The sequence below is a fragment of the Mustela putorius genome, unplaced genomic scaffold (genome assembly GCF_011764305.1).
Source record: "Mustela putorius furo isolate JIRA1106 unplaced genomic scaffold, ASM1176430v1.1 tig00000743_pilon_pilon_pilon, whole genome shotgun sequence".
NCBI lineage: Eukaryota > Metazoa > Chordata > Mammalia > Carnivora > Mustelidae > Mustela > Mustela putorius.
Genome location: NW_025421464.1, coordinates 1,150,755 through 1,169,656, shown reverse-complemented (window position 1 = coordinate 1,169,656; position 18,902 = coordinate 1,150,755). Strand labels below are relative to the sequence as shown.

The 18,902-nt window shown below is 39.1% G+C and overlaps 1 protein-coding gene and 1 pseudogene across 1 annotated transcript; both read right to left on the bottom strand.

Moving 5' to 3' along the window:
• Window positions 1–5,253: 5,253 nt before the first annotated feature.
• DEFB128 (defensin beta 128) lies at window positions 5,254–7,490 on the bottom strand. Its single transcript, XM_045084221.1, has 2 exons — window positions 7,442–7,490; window positions 5,254–5,489 (listed from the first exon to the last, which is right to left on the bottom strand). The coding sequence occupies exons 1-2, from the start codon at window positions 7,488–7,490 to the stop codon at window positions 5,254–5,256; spliced, it is 285 nt and encodes a 94-aa protein (XP_044940156.1).
• Window positions 7,491–11,408: 3,918 nt separating this feature from the next.
• Window positions 11,409–13,209, bottom strand: LOC101687764 (annotated as a pseudogene).
• Window positions 13,210–18,902: the final 5,693 nt, after the last annotated feature.

Below are 18,902 nucleotides of genomic sequence, written 5' to 3'. Positions count from 1 at the left end.
TGGATAAAAGACCTCAACGTGAGACAGGAATCCATCAGAATCCTAGAGGAGAATATAGGCAGTAACCTCTTAGAAATCAGCCACAGCAACTTCTTTCAAGATATGTCTCCAAAGGCAAAGGAAACAAAAGCGAAAATAAACTTTTGGGACTTCATCAAGATCAAAAGCTTCTGCACAGCAAAGGAAACAGTCAACAAAACAAAGAGGCAACCCACGGAATGGGAGAAGATATTTGCAAATGACAGTACAGACAAAAGGTTGATATCCAGGATCTATGATGAACTCCTCAAACTCAACACACACAAAACAGACAATCATATCACAAAATGGGCAGAAGATATGGACAGACACTTCTCCAATGAAGACATACAAATGGCTATCAGACATATGAAAAAATGTCCATCATCACTAGCCATCAGGGAGATTCAAATTAAAACCACTTTGAGATCCCACCTTACACCAGTTAGAATGGCCAAAATTAGCAAGACAGGAAACAACATGTGTTGGAGAGGATGTCGAGAAAGGGGAACCCTCTTACACTGTTGGTGGGAAGTTGGTACACTGCAAGTTGGTGCAGCCACTTTGGAGAACAGTGTGGAGATTCCTCAAGAAATTAAAAACAGAGCTTCCCTATGACCCTGCCATTGCACTCCTGGGTATTTACCCCAAAGATACAGATGTAGTGAAAAGAAGGGCCATCTGTACCCCAATGTTTATAGCAGCAATGGCCACGGTCGCCAAACTGTGGAAAGAACCAAGATGCCCTTCCACAGACGAATGGTTAAGGAAGATGTGGTCCATAGACACTATGGAGTATTATGCCTCCATCAGAAAGGATGAATACCCAACTTTTGTAGCAACATGGACGGGACTGGAAGAGATTATGCTGAGTGAAATAAGTCAAGCAGAGAGAGTCAATTATCATATGGTTTCATTTATTTGTGGAGCATAGCAAATAGCATGGAGGATATGGGGAGATTGAGAGGAGAAGGGAATTGAGGGGAAATTGGAAGGGAGGTGAACCATGAGAGACTATGGACTCTGAAAAACAACCTAAGGGTTTTGAAGGGGTGGGGGGTGGGAAGTTGGGGGAACCAAGTGGTGGGTATTAGGGAGGGCACATATTGCGTGGAGCACTGGGTGTGGTGCAAAAAACAATGAATACTGTTACGCTGAAAATAAATTTAAAAAAATATATGTGAATAAAAGAAAAAATACACACACACAAAAATAAAGATAGGTTTTGTGCAAACTCTGGGTGATATTCTGTGTGTCTGCCAGTCATTAATTGCATGTTACTTAAAATGTTTTGTTGAAGATGGAGGGAACTTTCTATTCTTAACCAAAGGATATAGATACATTGCTAAATTTATATTTTATTACTTCAAATTGGTTAACTATATTTTACTTTCGCTACAAATTGTAACTTAATTTGTAGAAGTTACAAAAAATTCGCCTTCCAACTTTTACCTGGTTGAAAGTTAAAAAAAAAAAAATGCTCAAAGAGAGCTATCATATCATTTCTGTGCTTCCATTTTTCCATTAGATAAGGATTTCAGATGTCCATAAGTCTTACGCAACCTGATTCTTGGACTCAGGAAATACTATTTAAAGACATCTGGGCTTTTCATATTTATCTGACACGCACTATTTGGAAGGGTTTTTTTTTTAAATATCTGAGTTATTATCCCTTATAACTATTTTCCACTAACCCAATTGTGTTTCCTAATATTTATTAGCTATTTTTTAAAAGTTTGAAAAGTACCAAAATGAGGTAATAAGTACCTACATATTCCTAAGTGTCTCCAAGTAAATGAAGCTAACTTAGAACTTATATGTGAATACAAAATATCATCATAAAGTTGCTTTGAACATGGCCTCTGTTAAGTACCTGGGAATTTCTAAAACTAGTTGTTGAAGTGGGTCTGAATCACTGCCACTGTCATTATTCTATTCTTCACTAATTAATTTTTACTAATGAGAAAACCCTGTTTGTACCTCTGTGCCCGAAAACTTGCCCTACATATAATTTTCATATCTGGGATATGAGGTCATAGGAAACATGTACCAACTCAAGCCCATTTTAGAAAAGAAGGACCTAATTATAAGAAATTTTAGCAAATACATGAAGCCTAAAGGACTAGAACCAGTAACTAGAAATCTCTCCCCCTCTCCTTCTCTCTCCCTCCCTCTCGCTTTCCTTCACTCCTTCTCTCTTTCCCTCCATCTTCTCCTATTCATCAGTTTACCAGGATCCAACTTGGAAATCTGAAGAAGTTCAATCTCTATGTACACATCTGTCATCCATCCCGGTCCAGTTACTTGTAGCCAAAATAATAAGGTTTTCTGGCCTTCAACTCTCTTGCTGGAGCCCATTGAAATAAGCTCCCTGAGAAAGGCTGAGCAAATTTTCTAAGAAGGTGTGAGTGTGGATATAAATAAATAATTTAATCTCCAGCACCTTTCATGAGCATTATCCAAGACCCCCAAAGAGGTGGGTGGTCCCAACTGCTGCGACTTAGTAGAAAAATCTATCTGAAACATTCCAGCAATTTCAAAATGTCCAATGAATAAGATTTTGAAGGATGTCCTAAAACAGATTTGAGAAAAATAACCAATAATACTGCCTGTGCCAGAAAGGTATATAATAAAAATATAGGATTTCAATTTAAATTTGTGTATAAAAATAAAGTCAACCAAAAAAACATGTGCCTATCAATACTGACCACATTCACTCTTCTATGAGTATGAAGGGGGTATAAAAAGGATAACAAGGAAAAGTCAAAGCAAAGATTAGTTCCACCCATTCAAAGCAGAATTCAAAGCTTAATTTGTTTGTTCCTTTCATTATACCTCTCTCCCTGACTCTGCAACACTTTACTGGTTGATCTCATACTAACTAAGCCAAAATGGATTCTTTTATCTAATTTATCAAGGGACTCGTGTAGAGTAGAGGACACATGTAAATTAAAGACAGTGGGCAAGACCCATCTTCATATCATAGTGACAAAATGGACGCTCCTTAAAAATGCCGCTGGTAACCCATAGAGATAGAAGACTGAAAAAGAGGAGCTTATGAAGTGTTGCAATAAAGAAAGGGCTTTCTTATGTGGGTATCTTGATAATTAGACTGAAATAGTCCTAGATCGGTTTCCATGGTGAATTCACCAACAAAATAATTTCTAATTCTATTATTTAGTCTGGTCCTTGTTTCCTATACACTTCTCCAAGATTCTTAAAAGCCACAACTGCTAAAAGGAAGGTCTTTATAGGCTCTTAAAATGTTGCCATAGCTATCTAAATATTTGTCTCCCTGTCCTCCCAGTGAAATGAGATGCACATGGTGAGCTGTACGTGGAGGAATAAGGTCCATTGAGTTATCTCAGATGAGCAAAAGGTAGCTCCACAAAGGTTATTTATGACCAGTACCTTAACCAAGCAACATCAGTGGATGGTACCACAAAATGTTCTGTTCTGTTCATCTAGAGAGCATCATGACTTACTAAGATTGTATCTAGCTCATGAGGAGCTTCTTAAATATGTCTCTCTCATTTATAAGGCTTTAAATTTCATAGTATTTTATTTATTTACTTACTTATTTTTCAGCTTCATTGAGGTATAACTGACTCACAAACTTTAAGATATTTAAAAGGTACATCATGTTGTTCTGATATATGTGTATGTCATGAAAGGACTCCCTCCCCAGCTAGTTAATTAACACACCCATCACCTCCCATATTTACTTGGTGGTTTTTGGTTTTCTTTTTGTGTGTGTGTGAGAACATTTAAATTCTATTGTCCTAGCATATTTTAATTACACAATACAGTGTTCTAAACCATGGTCATTGCATTTCACATTAGATGCTCAGATTTTATTATAACTGAAAGCTTGCAGATTTCACACTATTAACAAACAAACAACTGAATATGTAATGTTTTCAAGATTCTAAGGGTAATATTGTCTAAAACTTGTGTCGACTGAGTGGTCTGATTGCTATTAAAAAGGAAATGGAGGACACACATTAAATAAGCTTCATATGATGTATAGATATCCCCTGCTTTTTTAAAGTTTGTAGTTACACCACTTCACTTTTACAAAAGACCCACATTAGTACCTTTTTTCATTACGTTCAAGAAATCTGAAGAAGATACTGTCTTTTGCATAAAAAGCCAAAAAGAAAAAATGGCACTCAGTGTATGTTTTGCAGCAAACCATTACAGAGGCCATGGGTACTCTGAGCAGCAAGAGTGGCCTCACCAAGCTCCTTCCTCAGGACTGTACTCAGCATCCCAGCACCAAGCCACCATAGCTTTGAGCTGTGTCTGTGAGCATCATTGCTTTATCTTGGCTTACTTTGGGCATCCCTTAGCAAGATGTGTCCTAAGGTATCAAAAAAGCCTAAGAGGTTATTTTTCGGGTCTGGAACACTCAAAAAATTTTCCATTATATAAATTCATGGTAAGTGCTTCTTCATTTTACACAATTCTGGCCTATAAAGGTTCTCAAAGAATCACTCTACTTTTGGATAGTAGGGGAAACCTGTATTGGAATTATCACTAGGTGTCATCACTGCCCATTAGAGCTGGCTAATAAACGTTATGAAATGTTCCAATGACTTGCCTTCTTTTTTTTTTTTAAAGATTTTATTTATTTATTTGACAGAGAGAGATCACAAGTAGGCAGAGAGGCAGGCAGAGAGAGAGAGGAAGCAGGCTCCCCGCTGAGCAGAGAGCCTGATGCGGGACTTGATCCCAGGACCCTGAGATCATGACCTGAGCCGAAGGCAGCGGCTTAACCCACTGAGCCACCCAGGCGCCCCTGACTTGCCTTCTTTTAATGAATTCTCAGTTGTTAACAATACCCTTCTTCATCCTACACACACAAAGTTGGGACATTTAGATCTGCTTACACCCAAGAAACTTCATTTAAAAGAGGAGTAGTACTTGAAATGCTATGAAATATAGAAAATGGAGGAGCTAACTCCCACTTATACCAACATTTTCATTTCATCTCTGTATCACCCATCTTACCAGTATAATGCCTGGAACATGATTATCCATTTATAGTTAAAGTGTTTTTTTTTAAAAAATGAGTGAATACATTAATAAATAAATCCAGAGAAAAGCATAAAATTTTATTACATGGAGAATCAAGTTCACAGAAGAAGTAGATAAATTTCTTACTCCTGGCTGTCAAAGGAGGTGGTACTTTTGATTTAGGAAGAGTGGAGACCAGTGAAGCAAATGCTCAATTTATAGTTGCACTGTGAGAAGTGTGGTGGTGGGTAAAATGACATAGTCTATCTTCCCATCAGGCTGTGGTAAAGAGAAGGGTGACTCTGGGGCTTTCTTGTGTTTTTTTATTTTGACTTCATTTACACAACATAATTTCCCATTTAGACATGCCACTTCATATATTTCCCCCATTTCACACTTCTTCCAGCAGTAGCCTATTATATTACTAAAGCATTTTCTGGGGCATGCTGTATCTGTGCATAGGAAACATTGAATGAAGATTAGTTTCTAAGACAGAGTAGAAGTAGTATGTGGTACCCACAGGTTTGGCCTCCTGTGCTTCCGAAGTGAACCTTTTGCTGATAAGAGAAAATTAAGAGCCTCCTCCTTGAAAATCATCCAACAAGGGTGCCTGGGTGGCTCAGTGGGTTGAAGCCTCTGCCTTCGGCTCAGATCATGATCTCAAGGTCTAGGATCGAGCCCCACATCAGGCTCTCTGCTCAGCACGGAGCCTGCTTCCCCTTCTTTCTCTGCCTGCCTCTCTGCCTACTTGTGATACCTCTCTCTCTCTCTCTTCTCTTTCTCTCTCTGTGTCAAATAAATAAATAAAAATATTTAAAAAAAAAAAAGAAAGAAAGAAAGAAAATCATCCAACAAATTAAGAACATCAAAAGTCCATGCTCCTAGCTGAAACTCAGTTGGCTCTGAAGACATTAGTACTTACATGACAAAAAGGAAGAGAGAACAATTCATGGTTATCAATTGGAGCTATGTCCCACTCCTGGACTCTGGAAAATCTGACTCTGTCTTCCATACTCCAAAGTCAGCACTCCCTCAGCCTTATTCTAGCTCAGTGTCCCCATAGAGTACCAACTTGCCACCACCACACTATTCAGAGACAAGTTAACTTTTTTTTTTTTAAGATTTTTATTTATTTATTTGACAGAGAGATCACAAGTAGGCGGAGAGTCAGGCAGAGAGAGAGAGAGAGAGAGGCAGGCTCCCGCTGAGCAAAGAGCCCGATGCGGGGCTCGATCCCAGGACTCTGAGATCATGACCCGAGCCGAAGGCAGCGGCTTAATCCACCGAGCCACCCAGGTGCCCCATGAGACAAGTTAACTTTTAAAAAAGTACCACAAACAGGACTTCTTAAGTTAAGAGAGAAATAGGGTTTCACACTCACTGATATGAAGAGTAGAAATCTCCCTTTGCTAAGGCCAAGACTTCATGGGTCTCAGCAATAAATGCTGCTGAGAAATTCCCTTATTCAGCTTCTATGTCTTCATGACCATGATCCTCCTGGATTCAGTCTCAATCTCTCTTTCCTTCTCTCTCTCTCTCCATCCTCCTTTTTGATCTCAGATAAATGTGTTGCCCACGGATCAAACTCAATTCCATGTGTACCCATCTCCCTAGAGATCCAAACTGTCGCCTATCTGGAGTATTGCACTGAGGGCCTAGATCACCTATTTCACATTCTTTATGTGCCCTTGTACACAAATTTGGACAAGCTCCTGGAACAAAGGGAAAACAAAGACATTTCCTCATATGAAATTCAATCATTATGAAACTGTGTCATTATACTCAATTGACAGATGAGAAAACTTAGATTCAAAGGGAATAATCAGGGGTGCCTGGATGGCTCACTCAATTGAGCATCTAACTCTTGGTTAGGTTAACTCTAAGGGTCCTGGATTTGAACCTGTGCTGGGCTCTGCACTCAGCAGGGAGTCTACTTGAGGATTCTCTCACTTTCCCTCCACCCCTCTCCTCATGCTCTCGCTCTCTCTGTAAAATAAATAAATAAATCTTTAAAAAAAGGGAATAATTAGCTCAGTTCATACAATGAATCAGTGATCAAGATACATTTTAACCTCACATCTACATGATTCCAAAGCTTTTGCTCTTCTCATTACTATTGTAAAGGCAGAGTTTAAGTGGAAAAACAGATGGTAGGGTTCCTGAATGAAAACCATATTCAACATTATAAAGATAATTCTAGATGCAGGGTTCATGCCTACGTTTGGAGAGGATGTCTGATGTCTTCTTACCTCTTACCTCCCCAAATACTTTCTTCTAAGACACAGGCTTAAGGAGACTGGGTACTTTTGATATTGGCAAGATATCAACAATCTCAAGGGCCCTGACCCCACTCCTACAAACAGTAATATCTCCTAGGATTTCATGGTACATTGGGACAAGTTACCTATTGGTACCTCAAACTGCAGAATAATGAGAACCAGAAATAGCTTCATGTTTACAGACTTCCCAAGAGAAAGTGGCAGCACAATTTCTTTGTCTAGTGATCTCTGTCACACAGAGTTTTTCAAGGTGAGACAAGAGCTTTTGGTGCTATCAGCATTCTGAGCTCTCATTTTAACCCACATGGGTGGACTGGAAATCAAAGTCCATACCACCTTCTTTCCCATATATGGAGGTCATAGTCACAGAAGGTTCCATTACCTTACACCTACTCTTCTTTGCTCGAGATAAGAGCTCCCAAACAAATAAAAAGAAAAAGAATAAGAGCTCCCAGAGAGCAGGAACATTGATTTCTCCACCTGGGCCATCAGCCCAATTGAATCAAGTCTGGTAGGATATGTTCTTGTTTGTGTGAATCAGTCCTAGTTTATTCCTCTCATTCCAATATCCCACCCAGCTAATGCCACCATTTACTCACAAAAGTTACCCATTTGGAAGATTAATTAAATCATGAACTAATCAAGGGAGACACATATGCACATCCAATAATAATCACATTTTTTTTGAGATTTTATTTATTTATTTGAACTAGGGGGAGTTGGAGATGGAGAAGCATGCTTCCCACTGAGCAAGGAGCCCAATGCTGAGCTTGATCCCAGGACCCCAGGATCATGACCTGAGCCGAAGGCAGACATTTAACGACTGAGCCACCCAGGTAACCCAATAATTACACTTTTTAATGTATGAAACTTCCAGAAAGCCCTCTGGGAGTAAGACTGCATTTAGGTTTAGCTAGATAAACTGCTATTTTTTCAGAGTCTCCCATAGGTCTTCCCAGTTCAGCCCAATTCTACAAATGAAGTCTTTCAAAAGATCAAATCTCTTTAGCACAGTGTTCAACTCATTATGAACTGGTCCCTGCTCACCTCTCCTAGGCATTTTACAGAACCACTTAACGTTTCTACAAATTAGTGTAGACACCTCAACCCAACTTGTTACTTCCATAACCTGTTTCTTTGCACATTTAAATCCCTCTTCACAAACTTACATCATGCTCTCCCACTTATCCATTAAATTGGTCCCAGTGAGCTCCCAATTTTCCTTTAAAACTACAATCAATCATCTCCACATCTATGAAATTTCCCTTGATCCAGCTAAACAGAGCTGCAAACTCCCTTCTTTATGTCAACACTGTACCTTGTCCATATTTTTCTTGACAGTCATAATATGTCATGTTCCAATTATTTGTTCATCTGTAATAAGCTATGAGCCCCTCAAGGGCAGGCCACTGGTTTCATTCAATTTGGAGCTCTTTTGTGTGCGTGTGTGTGTGTGTGTGTGTGTGTGTTTGTGTTATGTTTATGTTAGTTACCAGTGAGTAATATTCCATGGTATATATACACAGTCTCCTCATTTTCAAAGTCTTTTGTGACTAAATAATAGATTTCCCCTTGAGTAGGCTAAATTGAATAATTTGCTGCATTTTAGTCATGGTCATTAAAAAAAAAATCACTCATCAACATTTGTTACTGCACATCCCACTGTGACCCACAGTCATACAAATTGCTTTTAATACCTTACTTTAAATGTGTTTCATTTCTTAGAAATAATCTCTGAATTCTAGTTAAGATGTTATCTTCCCAAACTGTTGAATAGGCTGAATCCAGGCAAGAAATAGGACTATTAATACCCTCTTATAAAGACTGGAGGAGTTAAGCAAAATTCTTTTGTTGTTCTTCATTTATGGATGTGAGGAAGCTGAATTAACATTTAATGCTAGAAAAATCAGAAACTCAGATAAACAAAAAGGTGGAAAAAACCACCCATAATCTTACCTCTGTTAACATTCTGGTGTTTAGCCTTCTAAATATTTCCCTCCAAAAGAAATTTGACAACTGTATGAGAGGTAAGATTAAAGTAGGCTTGTTTGCTTTTCAGTTACTCTGTTTAAAATAAAGTCTGCTAGTCAACACTCCCTGAGCACACATATAATAATACTCAAACAATGTCTACACTCACTCTTCCAATTCAAGAAATGGGCCGGGGCGCCTGGGTGGCTCAGTGGGTTAAAGCCACTGCCTTCAGCTCACGTCATGATCTCAGGGTCCTGAGATCGAACCCCGCATCGGACTCTCTGCTCAGCAGGGAGCCTGCTTCCCTCTCTCTCTCTCTCTGCCTGCCTCTCTGCCTACTTGTGATCTCTGTCTGTCAAATAAATAAATAAAATCTTTAAAAAAAAAAAAGAAAGAAAGAAATGGGCCTACTGGCAAAAGGGACATGACCAGTACAGAGGAACCACATTCAGCTGCCTTTACTAATCCAGCATTATGCCTAAATATATGTCATCAGATAGTTTCAGGAAAATAAACAATATAAGAGAAGAACTTAAATGAACAATAAGGATAAATGACCTCAAAGGAAATAAAGCTAATAATGAGGACAGAATAGAATTATTAAAAATCACAAAATTTCGGGCACCTGGATGGCTCAGTTAGTTAGACAACTGCCTTCGGCTTGGGTCATGATCCTGGATTCCCAGGATCCAGTCCCGCATCGAGCTCCCAGCTCCACAGAGAGTCTGCTTCTCCCTCTGACCTTCTCCCCTCTCATGCGCTCTCTCACTGGTTCTCTCTCAAATAAATAAATAAATAAATAATCCTTAAAATTTTTTAAATTTAAATTTAAAAATTAAAATTATAAAATTTGACTACATAAAATGCTTAACATATTAATAACAAAATGCATGCAGGAAAAGGTTCAAACCAGTAGAAGATTAAAAGATAATCAGAGTAAAATAAAACTTATAAATGCACTATATACTATAAGAGGATTAATATCCATAATATATAAAGAATGTTTACTAATCAGTAACAAAATGGCAAATGACCTAGTAGAAAACAGGCAAACAATATCATAGAAACAAAACATGTAAGCATCTCTTGCAGAAGGTTGATATAATTTAGAAATACATTATTCATTTTAAGAGTCTGTTTTTAATCCATAAATTATCTCACAAAATAAATTCATTTGGGTAAGATTGTGGGACCCAACAGGTTGCAATTTGCTATATATTACTGTTCCTTCTCATTCCACTGTACTCTTGAGACCTTACTAGCAATGTGTCATATTTTATGAAATGTGCATTTGGATCTTTTATGTGTGTGTTTGGACAATAATTGTAAAACCCTACACAAAAAGTATATCAACGTCTCATGTGATAATTAATATTGGCTCATAAGCAATATTTTCTTAAATACTAAAGATATAAGTGCTTTAAGTAGTTTAAATATGCCACTTAACTATTTTTCTCCTTTTTTCTCTGGAACTACTAAAAGATTAAGATATAGGAAATAAATGATGTTACGGTTTCTCTTCCTGCTGCAGTGTGTTTCAGATAATTTTATAAAATCAAAATGAATCTGGGGCACCTGGGTTGTTCAGTGGGTTAAGCCTCTGCCATCGGCTCAGGTCATGACCTCAGGGTCATGGGCTCAGGTCATTGGGCTCTCTGCTCAGCAGGGAGGCTGCTTCCGTCTCTCTCTCTCTGCCTGCGTCTGCCTACTTGTGATCTCTCTCTGTGTGTCAAATAAATAAAATCTTTTTTTAATTTTTTTTTTAATTTATTCGACCAACACAGATCACAAGTAGGCAGAGAGGCAGGAGAGAGAGAGGAAGGAAAGCGGGCTCCCTGCTGAGCAGAGAGCCCGAAGCCGGTCTCCATCCCAGGACCCTGGGATCATGACCTGAGCTGAAAGCAGAGGCTTTAACCCACTGAACCACCCAGGCGCCCCAAATAAATAAAATCTTTAAAAAAATCAAAGTGAATCTGAAGTTTTATTTGTTTTGTTTTTGTTTGAGCCATAGAGAGTTTTGTTAGGGGTGTAGATAAAACTTTAAGGTTGAACATCTGGTACAAATAAGAACATGTGTTATCTGGGGCTTGAAGTCTTATACCTAAATTTCACAGTCCTTTAAGATTCTCAGAAGGGAACCCATATATTCCCATGTGTATCTGGTGCTTTGGTATAAGGAATGTTCCAAATCCATGGCCGGTCTTTTCTTCCATACAGTTCTGGAGCCAGGTCATATGGCACAGGAAAGACAGCCACTGGCTCCTTGTTCCCTGAGAATTTCTGTTTTACTTTGAAGCTGTCCAGGCCAAATGCTGATGGCAGGAAAAGGACCCCAAGCTCATAGGAATGGATCATCAGCTGGGTGCTGTTCGTTAATGCTCCCCAGGTGGCCTTGGACAAATTCCTTGTGACAAGGAACCAAGCAATTTGAAGCCTGGAGAAGGTCTCATATATGTTTTAATATGTGGCATAGCATTGCTGTGGCCAAATATGTCAGCCAACCATTTGTGAAAATAGGAAGGGAGCCAATTCTGTTTTTTAGCTGTCTGGATGTTATAGGGAAGCGACATCCCAGCTGGATATCCTTCTAAGTTGGTTCACACATTTTCCACAAAAGGATAGATCAAGTGAAGAGGAATGGCACTTTTTCCTGGGGTCCTGCTTTCCTTTCCCAGCTTCACCAAGCCTCTTTAAACTCAGAACACAACCATTTTGAATCATCAGCTCCCACAGACCCAATGCTTGAAAACTGACTTACTATCAGCAAAGAATCTCCTTTAGACATGGATGAGGCATGCTCTTTCAGAAGCTTTCTAAGCCTAAAATGTCCCCAATTATCTTTCTGACTTCCTTGAAAGCATCCTGCAGTTGATCCAATAAGATAAACATTGGTTTCAGAGAGATCATGCTTGTGGATGGTGTTTATCCACTTCTTGAGTGAAGGAGCATTGTAAGCCATCAAGTAGCTGATGATACCAACTTTAAAATGTGTTCTGATTCTCCAGATCTGTGGGTTTCATGGATAATTCATGGGTGTAAGGGTCTCAACCATATTCCCTGAGTTTTCTGGTGCCAGTTAGCATGGATAAGGTTGGAGGTGTGTATGACAACCCAGAGGACTTCTTCATACAATAGTAACATCATTTTCCTGCAAGAGGGAAATGTTTTCATAAGGCCTGGCCTAGATATGTAAGTGAGCCTTAGCTTCTCATTTATCTCCATCCACAAGCAGGATTGGTTTCTGAACTCTGGTGGATACTGTTTTATGAGCCTGCCCATATCAAAGCAGTAGTTAAACTGAGCTAAAGATACAAGTGCCCCAAATAGAGGAGATAGAATATCCTTGATGTGGAGGGCTCCAGAGTTATAACTTGGCTTAATTCCGGAGACTCTAGTGAGGTAAAATTGGGAGTCCCTTTATCCAACATGTCCCAAATGTCTTGGCCTTGCCCTGAGGTTTCATACTCCTCTTTCTCCTCTTTTAATCCATGGTGGGCAGGAGGACTGTGATTTCTAGTTCTTTGGACAGCACTGTCTTTGGAAGAAGAGATGCTGCTCTCCTCTTTACCACTATGTTTTTAGCCTGCTTCTGCTGTGTTCCTGGTTGCAGCTCATTGTCGCTGCTAGAGAGACACCAACCTAGATCTTCCTGGGAACTACTCTTCTTTTGAGAGGTGAAGACTTCTTCACATTTGGAGAGGTGAAACTTGTCAATCTGTGTTGCTGAACTTCACAAGTATTGATTTTCTTCTATAGGCAGCTTTCCTAGTCTCAGAACAGGTGTATCTTGGTTCATTTCCTGCTCCCTGCCCAGCATGGGGGAGGGGAGAAGTAGAGACTTGTCTAGTTTTGGCTTTTCCTCCTCACTTTCATCACTATTGGATATTGTCCACTTCCCATAATCACCTTCCTGAGACATATTTTTTTTATATATTTTATTTATTTATTTGACAGACAGAGATCACAAGTAGGCAGAGAGGCGGGCAGAGAGAGAGGAAGGGAAGCAGGCTCCCCGCTGAGCAGAAAGCCAGATGCGGGGCTCGATCCCAGGACCCTGGGATCATGACCTGAGCCGAAGGCAGAGGCTTTAACCACTGAGCCACCCAGGTGCCCCCCTGAGACATATTTTTAAAACTTTCAGAGCTTGGGGCGCCTGGGTCGCTCAGTGGGTTAAAGCCCCTGCTTTCGGCTCAGGTCATGATCCCAGTGTCCTGGAATTGAACCCCGCATCAGGCTCTCTGCTCAGTGGGGAGCCTGCTTCCTCCTCTCTCTCTCTCTGCCCGCCTCTCTGCCTACTTGTGATCTCTGCCTGTCAAATAAATATATAAAATCTTTAAAAAAAAATTTTTTAAATAAAACTTTCAGAGCTGGTAACAGCTGAATTCGCACCTGAAATTCTGGCAACACACAGGTCTGTTATTGTTCTTTTTTGATAGTTAAATAGTACCATGAAAGGTGAATCTATAATAGAAGAGCTATCACCTGTGACTTTGATGCAGCATTCCACAGCATGTCAAAATGAGAATTTTCTCCAGGTGAGGCGTGTGTGTGTGTGTGTGTGTGTGTGTGTGTGTGTGTATAGGGCTACCCATGTCTGTCTGATTCTTCCAGCCTTTTATTGATGAAAACTGTCAGGTCAGAGGAACATAAGATAAAATAAAAAGATCATATGTTAGTAATGAGAAATAAATGTTAATTGATAATTAGGGACATTAGTCCTGATGATGATTTTTTAGATATGACACAAAAAGCACAAGTAACAAAAGCAAAAACAAACAAGTGGAACTACATCACACTAAAAAAACTTCTGCACAGCAAAAGTAACAATTAACAAAATGAAAAGGGATCCTATGGAATTGGAAAAAATATTTGCAAACCAGATATCCGATAAGAAATTTCACCCAAAATATATGAAGAACTCATACAACTCAACAACAACAAAATCTGACTAACAAATTGGTAGAAGAAATAGACATTTTTCCAAAGAACACACCCAAATGGTCAAAAGGTACATAAAAAGATATTCAACATCTTGGGGCGCCTGGGTGGCTCAGTGGGTTAAGCCACTGCCTTCGGCTCGGGTCATGATCTCAGGGTCCTGGGATCGAGTCCCGCATCCGGCGAGCTCAGCGGGGAGCCTGCTTCCCTCTCTCTCTCTCTGCCTGCCTCTCCATCTACTTGTGATTTCTCTCTGTCAAATAAATAAATAAAATCTTTAAAAAAAAAAAAAGATATTCAACATCTCTAAACATTAGGAAAATGCAAAAAAAAAAAAAAAAAAAAAAAAACCCAAACCCACAATGATATATCATCTCATATCTGTTGGAATGGCTATCAACAAAAAGATAAGAGATGACAAGTATTGGTGAGGATTTGGAGAAAAGGGAGTCTTTAAAAATTGTTGGTAGAAATGCAAATTGGTTCAGTTGCTATGGAAAACATGAAGGTCCATCAAATAAGTAAAAATAAAACTACCATATGATTCAGCAATACCTCTTCTGGGTTCATACCTAAAGGAAATGAAAATAGGATATAAAGAGAGAGGTGGCCTACAGTTTTCTGTTCCTTTAGTGTCCTTATCTGGTTTTGGTATCAGGGTAATACTAGCCTCATAGAATGAGTTTGAAAGAGTTCCTTCTTCTGTTTTTTGGAATAGTTTGAGAAGGATAGATATTAATTCTTCATTGAACGTTTGGTAGAATCTACCAGTATAGCCATTTGGTCCCGAAATTTTATAATATGTATCTATCTAAAAAACAAATACAGGGCGCCTGGGTGGCTCAGTGGATTAAGCCGCTGCCTTCGGCTCAGGTCATGATCTCAGGGTCCTGGGATCGAGTCCCGCATCGGGCTCTCTGCTCGGCAGGGAGCCTGCTTCCCTCTCTCTCTGCCTGCCTCTCTGCCTACTTGTGATCTCTGTCTGTCAAGTGAATAAATAAAATCTTTAAAAAAAAAAACAAAATAAAAAACAAATACAAACACTAATTTGAAAAGATATATGCATCTCCATCTTCATTGCAGCATTATTCACAACAGCCAAGATATGGAAACAACCTAAGTGTCCAATGATGAGTAAATGGATAAAGAAATGGATAAAGAAATTGTAAATGGATAAAGAATTGTGCATATACACACACAGACACACACACACATATACACAGTGGAATATTATTCAGCCATAAAAAGGAATGAAATATTGCCATTCATGACAACACGAATGGACCTTGAGGGCATTATGCTAAATGAGGTAAGTCAGACAGAGAAAGACAAATACCATATGATCTCTCTTCCATGTGGAATCTTAAAAAAAAAAAAAAAACTCACAGATACAGAGAACAGATTGGTGGATGCCAGAGTAAAGGTGTGAGAGGTGGAAGAAATGGGTGAGGATGGTCAAAGATAAAAAGAAAAAGAAAAAAATACAGCATATCACTGACCACCATCACCACCAACAAAAAAGACCAGAGGTTTAAAAGATGAAAAGATAGGGCCATGCCAAAATCTATAAAAATATGGGGCTCCCATTCCAGTCTGGGGGTCTCATGGAATACAGGTCAAAGAAAGCTCCCCAATGAATATGTATGTGTGTATATATATATATATATATATATATAGGCCTCAAATATATATATATATATATATATATATATATATATATATATATGCCTCAAAGGATGCATTAGATTGTTTTTCCATAATGAAAACAGCTTTATTCCATATGAAGGGATAAAGAAGATGTGTTTATATGTATACATACAATGGAATATTATTCAGTCATGAAAAGAAGGAAATCCTGCTATTTCTGACGATGTAAATGGACCTTGAAAGCATTACACTAAGTGAGAAAATTCCAATAGAGGGATAAAACTACTGCATGGTATCACTAAAAAAAGCCAAAGCCAAACTTGTAGAAACAGAGAGTAGAATGGTGATTACCTGGGACTGTGTGTGAGAGAAATGGATTGATAAATAAATCCTGGCGATCTACAACACAGCATATTAAGTATAGAAGAGAATATTGTATTATATACTTCAAAATTGCTGAGATTAAATCTTAATAAATGAATCTGGGTAAAGGATATGGTGTATTTTGCAGTATTTTTTTTCTATAAGTTTGAAATTGGTTTTTTTGTTTGTTTGTTTTGGTTTTTTTTAAAGATTTTATTTATTTGAGAGAGAGAGAGCGTGAGCATGAAAGGGGCAAGGGGCAGAGGGAGAAGCCGGCTCCCTGATGAGCAGAGGGCCTGATGTGGGACTTGATCCTGGGACTACCAGGATCATGACCTGAGCCAAAGGCAGTTGCCCAACCAACTGAGCCACCAGGTGCCCTAAATTGTTTTATTATAGGGGCATCTGGGTGGCTCAAATGGTTAAGCATCTGCCTTCGGCTCAGTCATGATCCCAGAGTCCTGGAATTGAATCCCTCTTTGGGTTCCCTGCTTCATGAAGAGTCTGTTTCTCCCTCCTTCTATCCCTTCCCCGACCACACGCACGAGTACAAGCACACTCTCTCTCAAATAAAACAATAAATAATTTTTAAAAAGAAATTGTTTTATAAAAAATTAAAAATGTAAAAAAAGAGCCCAAAAATGGCAATTATAGGACAAGACAGAGGTGTTTGCTAACAGTACAGCAGTAATCATATTACAGTACATAAATGTACAATTTAAACTTATACAGTGTCACTGTACACCTTAAACTGATACAATATCAACTGCACGTCAATAAAAAATAATAATTTTTAAATGTACTAAATGTTTCTCTTTCTAAAGGCCTTAAAAGATGTGTAGAAGTCTATACAACCAACTTTTAATCTCAGTGTCTTCTGAAGAGGGGGATGAGAAAGGTTTCAGGGATAAAATAACAGATCACTGGTCTGTGAATCAGTGAGGACTCAAATTCTCGACCTTGCTGGATGATCCCTGGATAATTCCCTTTTCTTTCTTTAGCTTCACTCTTCCTATCTGTAACATATAAATGTTAGACTTAGATGTCCACCAAAGTCCTTGTATTCTAAGCCAGGAGTTCAATTTATCCCCAGGGATGAAAATTTCCCTTTGTCCTTTTAAGAAAGACCTACTCTATAATTTGGGGGTACATGAGATAATTGGGAGGGGAGGTTGTGTCCACACCCACATACAATGGTAACTGGAACAGATTCCTAGATGTTTCATCTGCTGCTATTTCCTCCACTAACCACCCCAAACCCTCCACACCCATCCCCCACTCCCCAGCTCCACTTTCTGTCTCAGCTTCATTCTCCATTGTCTCCTACCTGTTCCTATGGGACTCTCTTCCCTGGCCTCCCTGTCACCCATCGTGTACTCCAACAGCCAGAGTGATTCTTTTTTTTATAGTTTTATATATAATCCACTTTGTTTCTAAAGTGGCAAAGTTCTATATGATTTTATACAGAAACTAAACTGATCTAGAAGTTAATAACTAGAAAAGTGAAGGCCACAAACATTGCCCATAGCACTTAAGAAAATAAGATCTACAGTAAAAATGAGACTGGGACTCACCCTACAAAAAACACCGGTAAAACATCCTGTCACTCCTCCAGAGGGTGCTCTAGGACATTCAATGTGCTCCCTGATGTGATAATAGATTATGATAAAGCATTATGTTCCTGAAGAATGCATTATGCCAATCTTTTCTTTTTCATTAATCTTTTTAAAAATTATATTATGTTAGTCACCATACAGCACATCATTAGTTTTTGATATAGTGTTCCACGGTTCATTGCTTATAACATCCAGTGCTCCATGCTATCCCTGCCCTCCTTAATAACCACCTGGTGATGGGCATTACATCATTCTATTACCAAGTACAAGAGTCCCTGATGATCTATCCTAACAAGCCGTATTATGCTGTGCAGCAGCACAGGGACTGGGTTCCCATTAGCTACACTGCAGAAAGGCACTGCCACAATTCACACACATCAGTAAGCCTCTTTCTACCTAGATCCACATCTCCCACTGTAAGGAGACCTTAACCCCGATCATTTAACAACTTCATACACCTTCTTTATGTTTCTCATAAATAGATCAATGAGATCCAGCCTGTTGGTGCCAAAGTATGGAAATACAAGGAAGTCATAGGAATGACTTAAAAGTCTTCTTTTATTTTTTTTTAAGATTTTATTTATTTATTTGACAGAGACACAGCAAGAGAGGGAATACAAGCAGGGGGAGTGCGAGAGGGAGAGGCAGGCTTCCTGCTGAGCAGGGAGCCCAACACAGGGCTGGAAGCTGGGATCATGACCCGAGCCAAAGGCAGAGGCTCAACCCACTGAGCTACGCAGGCGCCCTTTAAAAGTCTTCTTAAAGTCTTAATTCTTAAAAGCCTATTCCTGAAAGTGACACCAATCATTTCTCCTCACATTCCATTGGTAAGAACAAATCACATGACCACACTTAGATGCAGGGGGCATGGGACTTTGGCAACATTTCCCAAGTGACAATTATATACTATGGAAGGGGAGGATGCATTTCAGGGGAAAGCTGGTCAGAGTCGCCACAGGTATGGCAGAAGGCTAAAAGATACAGAGAGCTACAGAAGAGTTGAGAGATGAGGAGCAGCTAAAAGAAAGTGTCACACATCTATTAGAGA